Consider the following 21,363-nt stretch of genomic DNA (forward strand, 5'->3'; position numbering starts at 1 on the left):
GTTACTGGTGTTGATAGGATATTGATAGGATATTGATAGGATATTGATAGGATATTGATAGGATATTGATAGGATATTGATAGGATATTGAGTGTTGGGAAGTGGAAAGTGGAAAGTGGAAAGTGGAAGGAATGGTATGGTATGGTGTAGATAGACTACATGAGTGAGTATCAGAATCTCAGCAAAAGCAGAAGCATAGGTAAGCAAAAGCAAAAGCGAAAGCGAAAGCAATTCAGCAGCTACAAGTACAACCTCCATCGACAACCTCCATCACCCACCACACAACCCAAACCCCAACAATGCCCCTCCCCTCCCACCACCGCACCATCTCGCGCCGCGAAATCATCCACCTCATATCCCACGGCAGCAAACTATTCATTCTAGACGGATACGTCATCCAAGCCAACGCATGGCTCCCCTTCCACCCCGGCGGCGAAAAATCAATCCTGCATATGGTTGGGCGCGATGCGACAGATGAGATATACGCGTTACATTCGGGGGAGGCGCGGGAAATATGTGGTGGGGAGGATAGAAGGAAGATGGGAAAACTTCCTGCCCCCGATAAAGGGAGTGATGTGTCGAGCGGCACCATCGCAAGATGTGGTCGACGAGACGTTGGATGGGGAAGCTTCTCGCTCGTCTGGAAATTTCATAGCAGCGTTGTCGGGGTTTGAGACTGCGGAAAGAGGGAAGGAAGGGTGTGCGAGGGGGACAGGTGTCGAGATGCAGATTTCTCGAGCTGCATCTGTGTCTGCGATGGGAATGGGAATGGGGATGGAAAAAGCGCACTGCGTGTCTGCGGAAGCGTTAACCGCGCATGCCATCTCGATCGATCTTTCGCGGTATCCCTCTCTGGACCGCAAAACCCAAGAGGAGATTGTCCTGAAATATCGGCAGCTGGATGAGACGTTGCGACGCGCGGGACTTTACGAATGTCCGTACCATTCCTACGGCATCGACATGCTTCGCTACGGCGTACTCTTTGCGCTCTTCTGGAGCTGTTTGCAGTGCGCACACTATGCCTTCGCCGGGCTGTTCCTCGGACTCTTCTGGCACCAGCTCGTCTTCACCGCGCACGATGCCGGACACATGGGCATCACGCACGGCTTTCACACCGATAGCTGCATTGGGATTGTCGTGGCCGATTTTCTCGGGGGGCTCTCCCTCGGCTGGTGGAAGCGCAATCACAACGTCCATCACATTGTGACGAATTCCCCCGAACACGATCCCGATATTGCGCACATGCCTTTCTTCGCCATCTCGCATCGCTTCTTCGCTTCTCTTTACTCCACCTACTATGATCGCGAGATGAAGTTCGATGCCGCCGCGCGATTTTTCATCAAACATCAAAATTATCTCTACTATCCCATTCTCCTCCTGGGAAGATTCAATCTCTATATACTAGCATGGAGCTACCTCCTAAGCCCTAACCAGGCCCCTCGAAAAGGACCCGCATGGTGGCACCGACACCTCGAACTAGCCGGGCAGCTCTTCTTCTGGTACTGGTTCGGCTATCAGACCCTCTACCTGGGGATTCCCCGCTGGAGCTCGCGCCTCACATTCCTCCTCCTCTCACACATGGTGACGGCGCCCCTCCACGTGCAACTAACACTCAGCCATTTCGCCATGTCGACTGCGGATCTGGGGGCGCGCGAATCGTTCGCGATGAAAATGCTGCGCACAACCATGGACGTGGAGTGTCCCCCCTGGATGGATTTCCTGCACGGCGGATTGCAATTCCAAGTCGTGCATCATCTGTTTCCGCGCCTGCCGCGGCATAATTTGCGCAGGGCGCAGAGGTATGTGAGAGGTTTTTGTGAGGAGGTGGGGATTCCGTATGTGAGGGTGGGGTTTGTGAGGGGGAACAAAGAGGTTATCGGGAGACTGGGCGAAGTTGCGGCGCAGTTAAGGGTATGGGAGGAGTGTAGGAAGGTTGCGGCACGGGAGTTGGTGGAGCGTCGTGGGGATGTTACGTTGAGGATGAGGTAGATGTAGTCTTGGTTTTGCAGACTCGCGTGGGGTGGGATTGATGTACTACTTACTGTCTCGTACCAATATATTTATAAATATCAAAGAATAAATGAATAGATTGTATTAATATACCACTGTTTCATGTTGTTATATTTAAAGATATTGAAAAATAAAAGAGTGATTTATGTAAATAAATATATTCGTAAACATTAAAGAGTGAAAGAATAGTTCATATTGATGTACTACCATCTCATATTAATATATTCACAAACATTAAAGAGTAAAAAAACAGTCCATCTTGATGTATTACTATCTCATATCAATATATTCACAAATATTAAAGAGTAAAAAAACAGTTCATATTGATGTACTACCATCTCATACCAATACATTCACAAACACCAAGAACACCAAACCAATTCATATAAGAACAAATATCTATTGCAACTACCTAATCTATATATCTATTCGCAATAATATCCCGAACCAACAGGTCTTTTGAACCCCCTATAAATCCACCAAAAATGATTTCCCGACCGGCTAGCTAATTAATGCCTATACCTCAACGCCATGCAACTTATAAAAAGGAATAAAAATGCAGTGAGTGAATAAAGATATAGCAGACGGAAGATGATAACAATTATCCATCTTCATCTCAAGCGCCAACCTCCTCCGTGATTGAAGCTGGTATATTTTCTTTAAGCTCAGAGAAAGATTCTGGCCACAAGAACATCTTTTCTTCCTTTGTTGGAGTAGCAGCAACATATGAAGGAACCTTGAATATAATGTTAGTATTAAGAAGTAATGACCAAGAATGAGAAACAACTTACAGCATTCTGACTTGAAACTCTTCTCCACAAGTTGGCTCTTGGATTGAATCTAGCTGGCTTGCCTGCACCACCAGTCTTCGCTTGATCCTCCTCAGCAATCTTCTCCACTTCCTTTTGAATGTCGGCAAAAGTATCAAATGGAATGTAAGGAATCTTATGTTCCACACAATACTCCTCCAATCTCAAACCTCTTCGTGCAAATAAAACATCTGCTTGTCTCGCAGCAGGTAAATCAGAAACTCCATCACCAATGAATACAATCAATGGGATAGTTCCATCTTCACACTCCAATTGAGCAAGTTCTCTTGCTTCCGTAATGGACAATGCCTTGTCGTGACCCAACTCAGTGTCATGTCTCCAAACTGGCTTCCACAGACTTCCATCCTCACTAATCTCTGCCTCATTTGCCACGATTTGGATTCTCTTACTCTCCTCCTCTCCCAAGAACTTATCCAACACTTTTCTCAACACTGGCTTCAAGCCCGCACTGATAACATTGAAAGGAATATTGTTATCAATACAGAAGCGATGGAATTTTTGGAAATCAGGATCAATCTCGAGAGTTTTCTCCATCACGGCAAACCCATCTTCGAAGGGAACGCGGAGAGATCCCCACATCTCTTCTGAAACATCACGGAAAGAACGTTCGCCGGTTTTGATTTGTTCATCGAGGACCTGACGACGTTCTTCTCCGCATCCGTATGAATCGAAAAGGACGTGCCCGGTATCTTGCATGAAGATTGTGCCATCGAAATCTGGAGTGGAGATGTTAGTTTCTTATCTGAATATATATGTATTCTCATATAGACAAAAAGCAGGGTACCCAAATATACCAAAACACTAATATTTCGATATCAAATCGTAAAATCAATATCCAATTAAATATAAAAAAGACATTGAATTTGTAATAAATCAAATCCTCTGAATATATTCACACAACTTGGAATACGAAATATTGATTAAATGACTTGATATCAAATCAATTGAGAAGTGTATTGTTTGGGTATACCAGTTTCTCATCCGGATAAAGTACATGGATATCAAAAAAAGGAAATACATACCCGAAAAGCAAATAATCTTTCTCTTGCAGTTTAACATATCTGGATCTTGTGTGCGAGCGTAACTAGTTTTCTTAACTGCCAAATTGGTACTGAGAGTTGGTGGTGTAGTTGCAGAAGGCATTCTGAAAAGAAGAAAAAGGATGGAGAGGTCAATAAATAAATATGTGAGTATCAGGGGGAGAACGCTAGTGAGCCAAGTTTGAGCTAGGTAGGCACGGAAAGGTCGAGAACGATTTTTTTTTTTTGTTGGATTGATTGATAAGATGTGTATGGTATCTCGATGAACGATGGAAGTAATGCAGTGATGCAGTGATGCAGACAAGGAGGGATAAGAAATATGGGTTCAAAGTTGGAGGAAAGGCGGAGAGCGGGATGAAAGTTGATGTATATATATATGGGCCTTGGTTGAAAGCTGGAGTTGGAATGTTTAAACGCCGTTGAGATGTTGGTGTTGGGATTTATTGGTATTGCCTGAATGGAATGAATGATTGATTGATTGATTGAACAGTTATAGCAAAAAGAGAAAATGAAGTCGAGGGCGGTTGCCAGTTTTTATATTCATTGATGTGAAACTATTCCTTTACTTTTCTTCCATCTGCTTTGTGATAATCTTCACTTTCTCCATCTCCATCTCCATCTCCATCTCCATTTCCATCTCCCCCATCCATCCTAAACAATGACTCCATCCTACATGATGCAAATGCATCTCAGCAAAGATGTGTTTACGCTGCGTAAAGTCGTGGATCAAATTCTCACGATAATCCTAGGTACCTAGTAGGTACTCATGTCATGAGTTTCTACTGGTAGGTGTGTCTCTTGGGTCTTGGAAAAGTTGCCCACCATTAGTTCCAACTTTGGCAAACGAGATATCGATGTCTCGAGGACAAATTCGATCTTGGGATCTGGAACCTTGGTGGGGCACTTGAATAGAGGGGCAGTGCGTGGAACAAGTGATTGGTGGGGGGATGTAAGTAAGCGTGGAAGAAAAGACGTGGAAGAAAAGACGTGGGTGCGAAGGAACGGACAGAATGTTCTTGAAGCTACGAAGGATCTAGAGTGTGCGTTGCCACTGTTGAGCATGTGAGAAGAAGAAAATGTGTTTGTGATTCTCTTTGGTGATTAGATGGATACATGTTGTGTTTGGATTATTGTGAGTCGACAATGCTAGCTGGAGGTAGGAAATTACGAGGTAATACTATTGTAGGTAATAATAGTAATAGATACCTACTAGATATGATTCATCATTCATCATACTTGTGCAGTGAAGTGAGGTGAGGAAAACGCAGAGTACAGTACGGGACACACACAGTACATACCTAATGACATCATACATCTAGACTCGCTACCCAGTAACACAACAGGACAGAACAGAACACACCAACCAACCAACCAACCGACCGATGTTCAAAGTTTCCATGCACTCCAATTTCTCATCTACAAGAACAAGAACATCCATACCACTGCATACCTACTACCTACTATCTATGCACGTTGCGTTACCAAAAAGGAAGTCCCGAACCGTGTCACAATTTGTTTCAAGGGCATCCATTCATTGCACGTCCTAAGCACCGAGTCAAAAAACGATGCACCACACTTAGGTACTCCGTAAAATACATACTCCTCACACACACACATGCATATGCATGGAGTGAAAGTTGAAACCATGAACAAACAGGCTTACCTGATCTTAGACACTCTCACACTGGCGTATATTCCTCACGGAGAATTTCAAGCCACGATCCATCCATCCCATCATCCAAGCGCTTGCAGACTGTGCTCCCACGCTTCCTTCTCTTCTCTCTTTGCGCTTTTTCCTACATGTATGCGTTGCTGACTGCACTGCTCGTGATCATGGGCATTGCTAAGACAAACTGCCCAGGTGCTCACCGATATACTGACGCGGGGATTGAGCCACATACGGAGGTACTTCTTACTCCATACTTTGTACTCGAATACCACATGCACGTTTTCGCATTATTGGTTGGATATCTAGTTAGATAGATGGATTTAAACAGGAGCCGAGATATACTTCAAGTGTCTACTAGGTACCTACTCTCAAGCTACTGTATGCATATTCCACGCAACACAATAAGTATCCAGATCGTCATTTTGCATATCTCACTACTCAAGCAACGAGTAACATGATTGATTGATTAATGAATTGTTTCATTTATATCTACGGAGTATTCAAAGCTCCAAGATCACCTGGACATGTGCCTCTCTTTCTTCCCAACTACAATAGACTGCAGTCGACTGGTTACTCTACTAGGTCCTAGGTATACATGTACTCCATCTGTACATATGGGAAAGCAGAATGGGGTTTCCAATCCGATTCGATTCGATTTTTCTGCTGCGAAATACGAGTAAAATAAAATAAAATGATGTCACAATGCAGATTCCAGATATCTTTCTGTACGATACCACACTCCATACAAGTCCATACAAGTAAGTCGGTTACCCTACTTTCGGGCCAACAGGGTTTTGGGCCACCCTTTCACACCAAAAATCACTTTTTAGGCCTATTAATATCTCTATCAATATATAATATAATTCAATGAAAATTTGTATATATATAATTTAGATCGATTTAAGCTTATTCTGAAATTTTTAGATTTTTAGGATTTTTCTGTATTGAAAACTAGAGCTTCAAAATATCGATTTTCAAATTTGTATGGGAATCATATATAAATTTAGAATTTTTATAAAACCTTTAATAACTTTTTAATAATAATTATTAAAAGAAAACTATATATATTTCTGAGATATTTGAGCTTGAATCTATATAGAAATTCAAAAAAAAATTCAAAAAAATTAACAAATATAGAGATATAGTATATAATAAGTTTAGAGTAGTATAAATAATCCCTGTTATTTTAAGAGTATCCTTTTAAATATTTATTTATGAGAATTTTTTTATTTTTTCTGAATCTATTATATGAAATATATTATAAAGTGATAGTGAAATTTTACAATATATTTTTAGCAATTTTTATTCGAAAGTTATTAAAGATTTTATAAAAGTTTCAAATTTGTATGTGATTCCTATACAAATTTAAAAATCGATATTTTGAAGCTCTAGATCTCAATACAGAAAAATCCTAAAAATCTGAAAATTTCAGAATAAGCTTAAATCGATCTAAATTATATATGTATAAATTTTCATGAAATTCTATCCATAAATAAGAGAGTTAAAATTTCCATTTTTGGTGTAAAAAGTGGCCCAAAAGGGGGGTGGCCAGAAAGTGGGGTATCCGACTTATGGTACACGGTAAACACACACTGATTACGTAAATCACCCCAAAACCCCAGGGAAAAAAAATACAGAGTAGGTACAGTTGGGAAATTACCTACCTACCTACCTAGAAATATTACTCAAAATGAGGTTGTCGTGAGATTTTTCCCACATGTAAGTACCTAGTAAGTAGATCTAGATATGTGTATGTTTTTTCCCTTTCCTTTTTTTCCTTTCCTTTTCCTTTTCTTTTCTTTTCTTTTCTTTTCTTTTCTTTCCTTTTCTTTCCTTTTCTTTTCTCTTATTCATAAAGATATTAACCTATCGTTGGAACAAAAATGTATTAGATACCCTCATACGTACGAGCCTACCTACCTACTAGTCTTCCGAAGATCTACTCCTAGATCTACATTTAAATCTTCGGATTCTGATTCGGATTCTGATTCGGATTCTGATTAGATTCGGATTCTGATTCTGATTAGATTCGGATTCTGATTAGATTCTGATTCTGATTCTGATTAGATTACATCTACGATAACTCATCCATGGATCAGTGAATCTATTTAATTTGACAAACAAGACAAGACAAGACAAGACAAAAGAAAACGATCTTGGAGCTCGTGAGTTGTGATGGATCTAGATAGGTAACACGTGATAGGATAGGTAATGTAATCAAAATAAATTACCTACCTAGGTACACATACCTACCTACCTAGTACCTACTTCGTACATATCGTACTTCGTATGCCTATATAAAAGTCACATCCACACGCCTAGCGATCTACAATCTACAATCTACAATCTACAATCTACAGTGAGTGCAGGTTGATGCGATAATTTTTCATCATCTGGGTATCGTAGGTAGGTAGATTACCGGTATTGATATTCATCATATTTCTCTCTCTCTATCTGGTTGCACTTTTTCCATCCCCCCTTTCCCATGCTGCTTGCTGACCACTATGAGCAGCCTAGGAAAGCTAGGTAGCCATGGCCATCAACCGGGTACTGGACTGGATCATAGATGGAGTGGTCATGTCCTCTCTCTCTCTCTCGCATAAACCATCTCAACATTCCATAAACAAGAGAAGACCATTGTTCTAATCCCTCGCTAAACAACGACATAAATTCCCCCAACGCCCTAAATGATTTTTGTGTTGACTACTACTACTAAACTATGGTCTATTATGCGGCGGCGACCTTGGGAGAGTATTTCGTGGCAGCCTTGTCGAAGAGGGAGTTCTTCTCCTCCAAGTCCTTCAAGAATGCGTGTTCTGGTGCTGTGCTTCCTAATGAACTAAACGACAAATGTTAGTAAAAGTAACATTGCAAAAAGGTTCAAACATGAGCTGAACCTTGGATTGCCATTTCAATGATTCTGCGAGAAAGAATTCAAGAAAGGTATAGCATAAATCCAATGTTCAATCTTTGATTGATTCGGAACGAAAGCAGCGCCTATAAGGAGAATACACATACCTTAACAAATCACTGGATTCCTTCCCCGAGATTGTGTTCAAGACGACTTTGTTTGCAAGGACTTCAGCATTCTCGGGGTCCTTGCTGAAAGCTTGATCTAATGCTGCTTCTGCTTCCTCCAATCTTCCTAGATGTATTTCTGCGATTGCTTGCGCGACAAGACTTTGTGTTGAGGATGTTGATGGAGCTTGTGCGAGTTCTTCAAAGACATAGAATGCTTGCTGGTATTTCTCTCCGCCCTTGGGTGATGTTAGTAAAAGATACTTTGTATACTGGACTTGAGATAACCTACAACTCTAAGTCCCACCCAGGACTCTGCCAAGTTAACCAACAGACTATCTTGAGCCCATCTCCTAGCTTGTTGAACTTCCTTGATAGCCAAATCGGTACGGTTTTGTTCTAGATGAATTTGAACAATGAGAGCCACCGCCTCAACTAATTCCCATGATTAGCCCCCCTCTGCGACCATAGAGTGACCCTCAAGTGTATAATACTTACGGTTCCCCTGGTGCAGTCCCAACAACTGCAGAGCTTCCTCGCTCTTTCCCGCAGCTTGTAGAACTGTTCCACCCAATACCTGCACTGTCGCATTGTCGCTCGAGTCCTCGGCCAATTTTGAAATCATCTGGACGCCCCTATCTTCATCCTCGCTCACAAACACGGCTAGAGCTCCGACAGCTTTTAATTCGACGGCATCTTCTCCTTGTACGTCTGCGAGAACATCTTCAGCATGTCCGAGTGCAATTTGAGCTCTTAGTGATATAACCCGCGCTGGGAGTGCATTCTCTGGAGAAAGGGCACTGGTATCGAAATCAATGGCTTCCTGATATTGACCTTGGTGGAAATGATTGTGCAAGTTAAGAAGCTCGCCCTCTGCTGAGAATGGATCCATATTGTATGATTGTGGTTTGAATGTTCAATGTTGAAGATTATATGCGGTGCGCTCGAACAATACGTGTTGAATTGGTCGAGGATGTCGGAACTTGCCGAGACCCTCTGAAGCTAAAATTTATGGGGTCGTGCCGCTAATTTGTTTGAGCGAAGGCCATGTACACTTTCCGTTGCGCCTTGCCATGTGCTAAATCTCGCATCATCACGACGTCCATATATCTTCGTTACTAATTTCAAAGAACGAAGTCCTCGGGCTTTTGATTTTACATGATCCACCAATTCTTTGTTTGTGGAATCTTCAGAGGGAGCCTTTGATTTGCTCTCATTAATATCATCGTCCTCTTCATTAGTTTGGAGCTGCAGCCTAACGTTATCCCAAAATGCTCTGATTTGAAGTTCTTTGCGATAATTATCAAAAGTCATTTGTATACCAGGTCGGGGGCGTTTACTTGGTGGCCTTCTTAGTACTTCTTCCCGTAATCTCATAAGAAGTTCGTTTCCCTAGATCATGGACACAGAAGTTAGTCGGATCAGTCCAAAAGGGTTACTCTTCACAATGAAACCGAGAATGAATATACCTACCATTTTTTCGTCAATATTTTTGTCATCATCTAAGCACCTCATCAATGGTCCAGTTAGGAAGAAGTTTCGATAGTTCTGCAATAACTGGTCGTAGGTATATACTTGATGAGGTATGGCGTGTTGCTGAATATCCTCTTCACTCAGACGTTTCGAAGGAGCCCCTCGAGTTTTTTGCCTTTTCTCTTTACTTCGTGCTGCGATATTTCTCTTTACTGCCATGGCCTTTAACAGCTCAAAGTCAGTAATGATTGAATGCGGCCCATCCTTAATCCCTCTGCGTTTGCAAAGCTCAAAACTGTATACGTTATCCTTGGTCGACATCTCTTATTCACAAAATTCCAAGGAAAAGATTGAGTTGATTCTTAGAATCTTTTATTTCATATTTAATTCTGGCTTCACATCGATGACTGGAATAAATTTCGATTCACATTCTGAGCCATAACATTACAAAAAAGTGATTCACATACGAATCATCGCAAGATAATTTTGCAACCCATGCACACATCATCAGTATATTTACTTCAATCTATCTCCGTCGGTTTAATGTCCTAAAAATTCTACTGGAAGTACAACAACTTTAATATTATCGAATACGACTGTTCAGCACATCATCTTCTTTCTTGTCTAAGGCGATCCGGCAAGATGGTAAACCCACTTCTTCCAGAGATGACAGACCTACCTGCAGGTTGGGTTGGTCAATTTGATCATAATGATCGAGTTTTCTTCCGTGGTCCTAATGGTTATTTGACGTACGATCATCCTATGAAGGGTGCAATCCCAAAGCCTTGGCAACTCAAGGTTGATAGGTCTGTCCCAAATCCTCGTGAGTATTATTACAACACGCAGACTGGGGAACAATCACATAACAACCCGCGTTTCAAAAAAGAAGTCATGAACTCAAGCCTTATCGGTGTCTCCAGACTCGTTCGAGAATCTGCAACTATGATGGTAAATACCAATGGAGCTGTCGAAAAATCACGACGCCAAGCTATTGGGAACCAGAACATACGACATTTATATACAATAGTCAAAACACTCGACGCTGGGAATGGCGCTATAGGCGGAATGAATGGCGGAGTTCATGTTGTTCGACTCAAGGGTACGGGTAAGCTTTATGTCGAGAAACGATTCAAGAAAGATGACTTGCAACCCCTGAGAGATGGAACGCCTGGAATGGGCGTAGTCGAGATTGGGATAACTCACAGGGTGATGCATGGCGGTCTCGCCGGATATATCAATGGGTTTATAGAACCAAACGACATACATCCAGCTAGCGCATCATTGTTTCTTGAATTTTGCGACTTAGGATCATTGGATGACCTTATTAAATGTCATGCTCAACGTCTGGGTACAAGAGATGCGGTCAATGTACCTGAGCGCTTTGTTTGGCACGCTATTGTTGGACTTTGTGATGCTCTTTCCTACCTTTGGGGCGGAAAATCATTCATAACCAATGAAAACCACACAGGAACTGGGCCTGCGAAGGGCTGGAAACCAATCTTACATCGCGATATGAAGCCTGATAATATTCTCATACGGTCGAGGTCGACGAACGGAGCGACGAAGTACCCTTTTCTGGTCATAAGTGACTTTGGTTTGGCCACTGATAATCATAAGCAGGGATCTGGAGCTTGCGGGACAAGACACTTCTGGGCACCTGAACTCCTCTGGGATCCTCCCGCAACAAAAGGTTGGCATATTAATACCTTTCCCCCGAACCAATATCATACTCACGAGAGCGATCTCTATGCACTCGGGGTTTGTATATACAATCTTTGCAGACCTACCAATGCTGTTGTGCATGGGCAACGGTGGCTCGGAGCACTCTCACATTTCAAATTCGAATTTTATCCAACGAATCGCGATGAAACTGATCTATGGTTGTCATCTCGAAAAAGTCGTAAATCCGACTTAGACGCCGGTTCATCTTACTCGCCTTACCTTAGAAACATTGTCAAGAAAATGACTGCTTGGAACGTCAATGAAAGAGGCGCTGCTCATCAACTCGAAAATATACTCATTCCTACTGTGAAGAAATGTGGTTATTATGACGAAGACTTCAGCCCGAGTGAGGCGCTTCCAGCCTGGGCCATCAAAAAGCATGACTACCATTCTAGATGATCTACATCAGCATTCTCGATAATAGCAGTGGAGTGGAAAGTTTCGGATGCCAGGCCTTTGAGTAACTTTGAACTTTGACGCATGGGTTTTGGAGGTGATCTGATTGGTTGGGCAAGAAGGCCGTGATATGTCAGTACATGAAGAACTACAACATTCTTTTCTTCTCGATTTTGGGCGTCAAGATTCGCCGATAACAGAAGTGTTATTATATTACAATGGAACTTCAGAGTCTTTATTCAATTAAACTCTAGATGTTTCTACTTGGTCAAAGTGAACAACACTATTCTACTATCCTAACATTTACAATATTTAGTACGACAATGAAATCTTGGACTGGGAAATGACAGAGAACAGATCACTAATGAATATAAAGATACTGCTCTTGGGGGAATTGATACTGCGAAGAGGTTATTGAAATTTGATAGGCAGATAGCATTATAAAAATATATCTTCGTTCCTTTCTGACATCGAAAATTCCCAGTAACCTCGATATAAGTAAATGACTATCAGATGGTCTAATTAATAGGATGGAATAAGCCTTAATGAAGTTTCTTTATCATCAAAAATATATCAGCACTAATAGTCGGCTCTCATAAGCGGCCGACTAGTTCCTAGCGATCTTATTAACTTATAACAATTACAATTCCAAAAGTTCAATCACGAAAAAAGTCTTCATTCCGGCCTTGCCAAATACCCCCCTAATATTCATAAATTTATTCCAAGATACAGAAAAATAACAAATATGCCGCCAAACCCAAAATCGGTCCCAATTTCAGATTATTTCGAATCTTTCTACTTCTCTTGATGGCAATTTTTCATTTGAAAACTTGGACTATTATGCCGATGGCACTTTGTTTCCCGTTCATATTGGCGATCTCTTTCCCCCAAAACCCGAGGGAGACGAATCTTATTTATATCGTTATAAAGTTCTCTTGAAGATTGGTCATGGATCTTATTCCACTGTTTGGCTAGCCCTAGATCTTGAAGATGAGTAAGTTGAGGCCAAATTCCCCAAACAGTACATCGAATCTGACTGGCTCAAGAACCTATGTGGCTTTAAAATTCCTCTCTAGAGGAAAAGACAAAGAGCTTTCTCTCTACCAGTCGCTCTCTAAAGAGGAAGGATCTTTAGGTCAAGAGTCGGTTGTTAGACTTCGAGACTCATTTCGAGTCGGTCTCAGAAACGAACATACGGTCCTTGTCTTCGATGTTTTAATTCCTTGGACTTTTCTCAATCAGAAACAAAAAGAACGGCTTAATCTCAAGGCTACTGTCTTCCAACTTGCATCCGGTTTATCGTTTCTACATAGCAAAAACATCACACATGGCGGTATACCAACCTTAATACCTTCCAAATTCTTCACTAATCAGGCTACATAGATTTACACCAAGGAAATATCGCGTTGAAAATCTCCCCAGAATTTATGTTCAGCGGAGATGAATTCCTTGGAGAGCTCAACTTCCCAGATGTGATTCCCATACTTCCGATACCCTACTCAAAGGAAAGAGTTCGTCGGCCGCCTCCTAATTACCAACCACCAAAATATCTCATGAGCAACAATGTGTTTTTGGATTTCGCAAAAGAGGTTCTCTCGCACAAAGATGCTCTTTCCACTGCAAAATTACAAATCATCGATCTTAGCAATGGTAACTAACTCCCCCTTCTTTGTTTTCTTTACCACTTAGTTGCTAATATACTTCTGCCGAATTGCAGCATACCAAAACACGCCAACCGAAATTCCAGTGACCAAACGTACCGTCAGAGCTCCAGAATCTTTCATGGAAGAACTAACCTCATTGAGATTCCATTCTGATCGCCCAGCAGACATCTGGGCATTAGCCGTTACGGTATGCTCCACACTTTAAGTGATATGAACGGAAGATTAACATATAACAGATCTTCGAAATATTGTCCGGGCCAAAAGATGTTCTCTATTTTGCATCGCGAGACTCTGCCACAGCTTTAAGAAGCATAATAACACAAATCGCTACACCTGTCCCGGAACCTTGGACGAAGGCTCTACTTGAAAAGGACATTGTTGTCAAAAGAGAGGGAGACGCGACAGTACAACCACTATGGGAAAAGATGGGTCTTACACTCGTTGATGAACCGGTGCGGGGCAGGTATTTGGATCTTCTAAGGAAAATGCTTGTAATCAATCCTGTAGATCGCCCGACATGTGAGGAGGTTTGTTTGTGCTTATCTAAAATCATGAAGGAGAATAAAGCGAAATAGAAACATTTCAATTACTACGAGGGCGTGTTTTTGATGATTGCTGGACTGAAATTTAAGCGAATTTTTTTATCAAAACTATGCTTTATTCTATATATTTATAAATATATAATAATTCAAATATTTATTAAATTTTTTTAGAAATTTGAATAATATAAAGAGATTTAATTTATGATTTATTTGATATTAAAATAATTAATTTTAGAATTAAATTGATAATAAAATTCTATATAGAAATTTGATTTTTAAAATAAATATTATTTTTTTAAAAAAAAATAAATATAAAAATTCAATATAAATTTTAATTTAATTAAAAACTTCAATAAAAAAACTAAAATTATATTATTTAATTTTTGATAAAAATTTATTACTTTTATAAAATTTCAAATATATAATAATATTGATTGATTTAATATTGAATTTTAAAATAAATAAGTTTAGGTGAATTTTAATATGAAAAAGTGCTTGCGTACAGACCCGGCATTCATCAAAAACACGCCCTCGTACTTTAATTTAAATCATTTACTATGAACATAGTCACGACTTTGTAGTGTTGCAAGCCGAGCTACCCAACCCCCTCAAAATCAATTGTAGAGGGATAGGATCTTAAGTACTAATAACAAAGAAGGATAGATGATGCTCATAACTCCTCACTACCTACTTTTAAGTACTGTTCAAGACTATTTGGAAATTGACAAGGAAAAAACACGTTCAATCAACATCTAATCCGAGTTAAAATATAGGTATATTTGTAAGACAAAGATATTCATTGCATATCACGTGCATTAACATTACCTTGCCACTTCTCGAACTAAGGTTCCTTAGTGCTCGGCTAAATTAAAGACTTCAGCCTCGAAAAGAGCCTCGTCAGGCTACGAAGCCTTACACAATAACTTCCTCCATCAAACTTCCTTCAACATCTCTCAATCAATCATCTTGTCCTTGAGATAATCGAAAAGAGCTTGAATTCTTGTCTATCGTCCTTTCCTAAATCTTTGACACTATTTAGTATCGCATTGTGCGACAAGGAGATGGAGCCTTCCAGCAAGAAACGACGTCTCGCACCCAAAGTTCCAGAGCAATCTACTCAAGAACAGGTGAACAATTCATCGCATTGAATCTGGTATATCCTGCTAATGTGCAGTTCAGTCTCCTCAAGCTAGGTACGATTATAAGGCTATGCCGAACCTACAAGAGCCCGCACCTTCGAATGAGCGAAGCGATTTCGAGTCTTTCGCCCGTCATTTGCAAGATGCAGCAATGCTTATCTATGCGCAAGCAAATCGATCTCCATATAAGGGTGTTACAGTACTTTTGTTGCGATGGGAAGAAGATTTAAGTGTTGAGCAAGATCTTTTGCTCTTGCAGAAGGTTTTCCAAGAACGCTTTAATTTTCATACCGAGTCCTGGAATATCCCTAGTGGCCCAAATCCTAACATTAAACTTGTGAAGCAACTTGCACATCATATTGAATCAACTGCGCCTAATAATCTTTTAATTGTATATTATGCAGGTTATGGGTTTGTGGGATCGGATCATCAATTATATTGGGCCTGGTAAGATTGGAAGCTTATCGAGCCTTGTGACTTATCGCTGATATGTAATAGCAATTCACACGAAGATGCTCCAAAATTTAAGTGGGAAGGTATTAAATATTTGCTCGAAGATGCGCAGCCTGATGTTCTACTGTTACTTGATTCTTGCGCAACTACAGATTCATCTGTTGCGGGAAGCCAAGGCATCAAGCAAGGTATTGCTGCATATAGTCCAGAACAGGCTACACGTGAACCAGGAACACGTTCATTTACTTATCACTTGTCGGAAGCTCTTAATAAACTTGGTACTGGCCGTCCTTTCAGTACGCAAAGACTCCATGAGGAGATCATTTCACAAAAGCACAATGGATTTCTGGCACACACTGGACTTACAAATGGAGCAGGAAAGGCAGCTTCGGCCAACGAGCGAATGCCCGTATCTTTCTCCTTGACCCCTGGATCATTGCAAAGCATTTCGCTATCTCCTCTGAGCCAGGCCCCAAGATCAAGCACTTCGATAGCATCGCCAACGGATTCACCAGAGAACAATGCCTCAGGATCAAGCATTGAGGAACCAATCAAGGCCAACTCAAATTCTGACCTAACTTTTGAAGAAGTCAGAGCATTAGTTTGTACCACTTTTGTTGGAGAGCCAAGTCAAGATATGGCATCTTTCAAACAGTGGCTTCACAATACTCCTTTGGCAGCATCAAAAATTGCAGTCGAAGGGATGTTCCATGGACCACCTACCATTCTCCTCGTTTCTATGCCAATCGCGGTATGGAACGTTTTGGCCGCCGAAGGAATCTGTTTGTTCTTGGGTTACATCAATTCTCACAACATGACAACAGATTATCAACATTTGATTGGAGCAATTTCCCCTATGAGCAAAGCCGCAACTACCAAGGAACTGGAAGATGGTAAAATACTACTTGAAGCTCGTGAGGCCGCTGCATCCACACCACTAATGACTAGACATGAACCAGTTCAACAAGAGCCAACTAGACAACCAGAAGTAGTTCATCAAACCCCCTCTCGACAAGAACCTATAAGACAAGAACCAATCAATTCTACTCCTCAATCAATCCCCCAAGTATTGTATCCTGATACTAGTACAGCAAATCTTCCCGAGCATACAGAAGACGTTGAAACCTCAGTAGAGATGCATGAAGCAGCCGAACAACTCAAGGCTTTGAGTCATGTACGACACCTTAGTCACGATAATCTGACTCCAAATGATCGAAATCACTCTCACATAACTTCAGAAGATTCCCCAGGTCCCAGAAGTGGTCGTGAAGAATCAGCATCATCTCAAGACCAAGGTGAATCTGGAGCCGAAGATCAAATGTACAACTCAGAGTTCAATTCACCTGCCTCTAGACCCAAGCCCCGGAGATCGTCACAAAAGCAAGGCCCTAAACAAGATACCCGATGTTCAATGTGCAGTCATGCACCATTTAAAGATTCGTCTTCCTTGAGAAAACATATCGCTGCTGCACATACAAGACCGTTCCCGTGTGCTTTCTCTTTTGCCGGATGCGCAAGCACTTTTGGCTCTAAGAATGAGTGGAAACGACATATTGCTTCTCAGCATCTTTGCTTGACATTTTATCGCTGCTCTTCTTGTCCTCAAAGCACTGCCGAAGGCAAAGGTAACGAATTCAATCGCAAAGATCTATTTACTCAACATCTCCGACGTATGCATGCACCTTTTGCAATTAAGAAAGCTCTTGCCAAAGGAGACTCCAAACTTCAAGTGGAATGGGAAACTCATGTTAAGGAAATGCAAGCCTCGTGTTTGGTAACTAGAAGACAGCCACCTCAAAGATCCGCCTGCCCTAAAGCAGATTGCTCAAACGTGTTTGAGGGCGCAGGTAGTTGGGATGACTGGACTGAACATGTTGGTAGGCATATGGAAAAAGGAGAGGCGAACAAATTAGGCGTTGACAAGTTTTTGGCGAGATGGGCCCTTGATGAAGCCATTATTGAACCTAAGGGAGATGGATCTAATGAATACAGGTTATGCGGTACGGAGAGAGAAGGTGGCGGTGTGTTGACTGGCAATGGAAATGCAAGTGGCTATTATTCAGATGGCGGAAAGAAGGAAATAGAAAGTGCCAAAGATGGAATGGAAAGTCTCATGGGCTTGACGGGTGATAGTATGGTCATCGATGGTTGAGGAATTCAACTTTGGGAATTCTAGGCTGGATATGAAAATTCTTGAGACAAGAAACAAAAGGGTAATCTTTAAATTACATGTTATAGGGTGGCTTTCTGTGTTGTCTTTATCTGGTATCAGATCAAACTTTGGGGTGGCTGCTTTGTTTGGTTAGCATTGACTTGTCCTGGCTTCAAATTTCCCTCTCTTTTATCACACACTCATCAGTTCATGTCACTATACTTGGTGAATGGCGATATTGCTCTTTTTCTCTAATGTATGGATGGATGCACAGGTGCATGGATGGACGAATGGGGTTTTTTGAGGAACTATATCTTGAGGATATTATCTTATTTGGGATGTACCTAGGCAAGCAAGGGCGAAAGTATGGTTGGGATGGGCTGGGTGGAGTTTTTTACTAGGAATACGAAATGAAAAATGTTTATTTTTCTTGTTTAGATTTTGCAATGGGGAGCTGTGTGTTTTTGTTGTAGGTGGATGAGAGTTGACAGCTTGTGGAAGTGATGAAGATTGGGGTGATAACAATAGCTTGCAGTATTTAAGTCGTTTGTTCCTGATTTATATATGATGATTTTCTGAGATTTCTACACCTTGTCAACACGATTTTTTCTTCTGGGTCCTAAACGATACTCGGTTTCTATTCATCTTCTTTGATGATCCTATCGAAATCTTTTTCTTTTCTTCTCAAGTTGAAGCGTATTCAACCCTCAGCTTTCAAGTATACAAACAACGAATTTTAACTCTTTTGGTGCCAAATTCACTTCGCATTTCATGTCTTAATATAATGAATCTACTATGCGTTAACTATCTTAGTGGGGGTTGCTGGTTTTTAATTATAGTGTATAAATTGTATTTAAAAGAAAAGATTATATATATAAAATAAAACTGTATATAAAAAGCAAAACTGTATACGAAAGCAAAACTGTATACGCGAAGTAAAACTATATACGCGAGGTAAAACTGTATACGCGAAGTAAAACTGTATATATAGAAAAACTATATATAAAATTAAATTATAATTATAATATTACTATATTAGGAAGATAATATTGTATTAGAAAAATAATACTATATTAGAAAAATAATACTATATTGAAAAGATAATACTATATTAGAAAAATAATACTATATTAGAAAGATAATACTATATTACAAAATTAGTATTGTATTAGGAAATTGATATTAATTTAGATGAGATATATCTCAATAAAAATGAATTTGATTATATAATCTAATTTAATTGAGTTTAATTATCAAAAAGTATCGTAGGTCATGAGCTAGTATATGAGTATATGATATATATAGTATATAAGAGAGATTAGACTAGTATTAGTCTATTATGAGAAGCTGGCTCATATTAACAACTAAATAGCTTATGAAACACGTGATTTTCATGAAACAGTATATGATATTCCTTATTTCTTATTCTATATTCAAAAGAAAAAGGCCTTATTTTATACTTTTTTTCTATTAATCTAGCTTTCTATTATCGTAGATCTCTTTTTTTTCCGGTTATTCTATTAAATATAGCTCTTCTTTCTTATTCCTTATTCAATTTCATTAGAATTATATCAACCTAGCTATATATAAGTTGAAAGAGCTAATAAAGAATCGGTTTTCCGGTCATTTTGGGCTAAAGGCCTTAAGCGATAATCATATGATATGATTATGTGACTTGGTCAGGTAACTTAATCAGATAATCCTGTAATTCGTTTTTAGTATATTATATAAATATAGAACTATATATAATATATATATATATAAAGATGTATTATTATATAAAAATAATAGTTCTCTTTAATATATACTGTCTTTTTAAAATATATATATATATATAAATATTAATCTTATTAAAAACCTTTTTATAGGAAAAGAGTATCAATATCTTATATACATATTAATCTTATTAAAAACCTATTTATAAAAAAAGAATATTAATATTTTTATAAAAATTATAATATTTTCAATAATTATTATAGTTTTAAATTATATCAATAAACCTTAATAATTTGATTCTTTTTAATAATTTAATTAAACCATCAGCTAATTGACTTTTAATAGAAATCCAAATTAGGTTTAAATATTTTTTATTTATAAGATCCTTTATATAATAATATTTAATATCAATATGTTTATTTCTGTTATAATATATAGGATTTTCAAATATAGCTTTAACTGATATATTATTTGTATATAATAGGAATTTCCTTTATTTATATTAATTTAATTTCTGTAAAATATATTTTAAATATATAGTTTCTTTAGTAACTAAATTTATAAAAATTAACTTAAATTCTGTCATATTTTGTGTTATGATAGATTGCAATTTAATTCTTTAATTTATTAAACCATTAGCAAATAAAAATATATATCTATTAATAGATTTAGTAGAACTTTTATTTTTTGTATAATTTGTATTGTAATATTCTTTTATATAATTTTTATAATCCTTTTTATATATCATTTTTAAAGTTTTAATTCCCTTTAAATATCTAAATATTCTTTTTATAGTTATTATATAATCTTTATTAGAATTAAACATATATCTTACTAATTTTAATATAGAATAAACAATATCCTATCTAATTCCTAAAACTAAATAAAATAGTTTTTCTATTACTTTTTGAGCTCATTTTATTTTATTTAAATCGGCTTTATTTGAATTTATTTTAATATTATTTTTAACAACTATAGGTGTAGTTACAGGGTACAATCTTCTAATTTTAGGTTTTTTAGATATTTATTTATATATTCTTTTTGATATAATTTAATAAAATCTTTTTTTAGGTTTATTTGAATATTTAAATAGTTTTTTTATTAAACCTAAATCTTTCAGATCTAAATAGTTTTTAAGATTTTTTATAAAATCTTTAATTAAAATCTCGTTAGAGTCTATAATAGCAATATCATCAATAAATATATTTAGTATTAATTCCGAATACTTATTTATAAATATACATTCATTTGATTTTATATTAATAAAATTTAATTTATTCAATATACTTTTTAATATAGTATATTATATTTTAGTGGATTGTTTTAATCCATATAAAACCTTGTTTAGTTTTAATATTATATTATTATTATTATAATATACTTCAGGGGTTTTTATATATATATTTTTTATCAATATTTTCTTATACAAAAGCTAAAACTATATTTATTTTATATATATATTATTCTTTATTTATAACTAATACAAATATCAATTTCTAGATTATTTACTTTATTATACTAATAAAAGTATTTAATAAT

The 21,363-nt window shown here is 38.4% G+C and overlaps 7 protein-coding genes across 7 annotated transcripts; 4 read left to right on the forward strand and 3 right to left on the reverse strand.

Annotated features, from left to right (window-relative positions):
• Positions 1–573: 573 nt before the first annotated feature.
• On the forward strand, positions 574–1,989 carry EAE98_010470 (uncharacterized protein; the record flags this gene model as incomplete). The annotated part of the gene is made up of 1 exon (XM_038958091.1): positions 574–1,989. One exon carries the CDS (start codon positions 574–576, stop codon positions 1,987–1,989), a length of 1,416 nt encoding a protein of 471 aa, XP_038805654.1.
• A 405-nt stretch (positions 1,990–2,394) lies between these two features.
• EAE98_010471 (uncharacterized protein) lies at positions 2,395–4,515 on the reverse strand. The gene is made up of 3 exons (XM_038958092.1): positions 3,863–4,515; positions 2,802–3,556; positions 2,395–2,746 (listed from the first exon to the last, which is right to left on the reverse strand). Exons 1-3 carry the CDS (start codon positions 3,981–3,983, stop codon positions 2,627–2,629), a joined length of 996 nt encoding a protein of 331 aa, XP_038805655.1. The 5' UTR covers positions 3,984–4,515; the 3' UTR covers positions 2,395–2,626.
• A 3,761-nt stretch (positions 4,516–8,276) lies between these two features.
• Positions 8,277–9,459, reverse strand: EAE98_010472 (uncharacterized protein; the record flags this gene model as incomplete). Its single annotated transcript, XM_038958093.1, has 4 exons — positions 8,277–8,388; positions 8,568–8,806; positions 8,860–9,002; positions 9,066–9,459. The coding sequence occupies 4 exons, from the start codon at positions 9,457–9,459 to the stop codon at positions 8,277–8,279; spliced, it is 888 nt and encodes a 295-aa protein (XP_038805656.1).
• A 110-nt stretch (positions 9,460–9,569) lies between these two features.
• On the reverse strand, positions 9,570–10,361 carry EAE98_010473 (uncharacterized protein; the record flags this gene model as incomplete). Its single annotated transcript, XM_038958094.1, has 2 exons — positions 9,570–9,959; positions 10,041–10,361. 2 exons carry the CDS (start codon positions 10,359–10,361, stop codon positions 9,570–9,572), a joined length of 711 nt encoding a protein of 236 aa, XP_038805657.1.
• A 321-nt stretch (positions 10,362–10,682) lies between these two features.
• Positions 10,683–12,161, forward strand: EAE98_010474 (uncharacterized protein; the record flags this gene model as incomplete). Its single annotated transcript, XM_038958095.1, has 1 exon — positions 10,683–12,161. The coding sequence occupies one exon, from the start codon at positions 10,683–10,685 to the stop codon at positions 12,159–12,161; it is 1,479 nt and encodes a 492-aa protein (XP_038805658.1).
• Positions 12,162–13,148: 987 nt separating this feature from the next.
• EAE98_010475 (uncharacterized protein) lies at positions 13,149–14,345 on the forward strand (the record flags this gene model as incomplete). Its single annotated transcript, XM_038958096.1, has 5 exons — positions 13,149–13,491; positions 13,542–13,808; positions 13,876–14,009; positions 14,059–14,285; positions 14,330–14,345. 5 exons carry the CDS (start codon positions 13,149–13,151, stop codon positions 14,343–14,345), a joined length of 987 nt encoding a protein of 328 aa, XP_038805659.1.
• A 1,080-nt stretch (positions 14,346–15,425) lies between these two features.
• On the forward strand, positions 15,426–18,108 carry EAE98_010476 (uncharacterized protein; the record flags this gene model as incomplete). The annotated part of the gene is made up of 3 exons (XM_038958097.1): positions 15,426–15,491; positions 15,544–15,950; positions 16,002–18,108. The coding sequence occupies 3 exons, from the start codon at positions 15,426–15,428 to the stop codon at positions 18,106–18,108; spliced, it is 2,580 nt and encodes an 859-aa protein (XP_038805660.1).
• Between the last annotated feature and the right edge of the window lie 3,255 nt (positions 18,109–21,363).

Source organism: Botrytis deweyae (assembly GCF_014898535.1).
Source record: "Botrytis deweyae strain B1 chromosome Unknown BDEW_036, whole genome shotgun sequence".
Classification (NCBI taxonomy): domain Eukaryota; kingdom Fungi; phylum Ascomycota; class Leotiomycetes; order Helotiales; family Sclerotiniaceae; genus Botrytis; species Botrytis deweyae.

What these genes read in the sequence shown, in the direction of transcription:
- EAE98_010471 (XM_038958092.1), bottom strand. Translation starts at nt 3,983, where the DNA reads ATGCCTTCTGCAACTACACCACCAACTCTCAGTACCAATTTGGCAGTT. An exon ending in AAAGATTATTTGCTTTTCGG is followed by an intron (nt 3,557 to 3,862) that starts GTATGTATTTCC and finishes TCTCCACTCCAG; the next exon opens with ATTTCGATGGCACAATCTTC. An exon ending in GAGTTTCAAGTCAGAATGCT is followed by an intron (nt 2,747 to 2,801) that starts GTAAGTTGTTTC and finishes ATTATATTCAAG; the next exon opens with GTTCCTTCATATGTTGCTGC.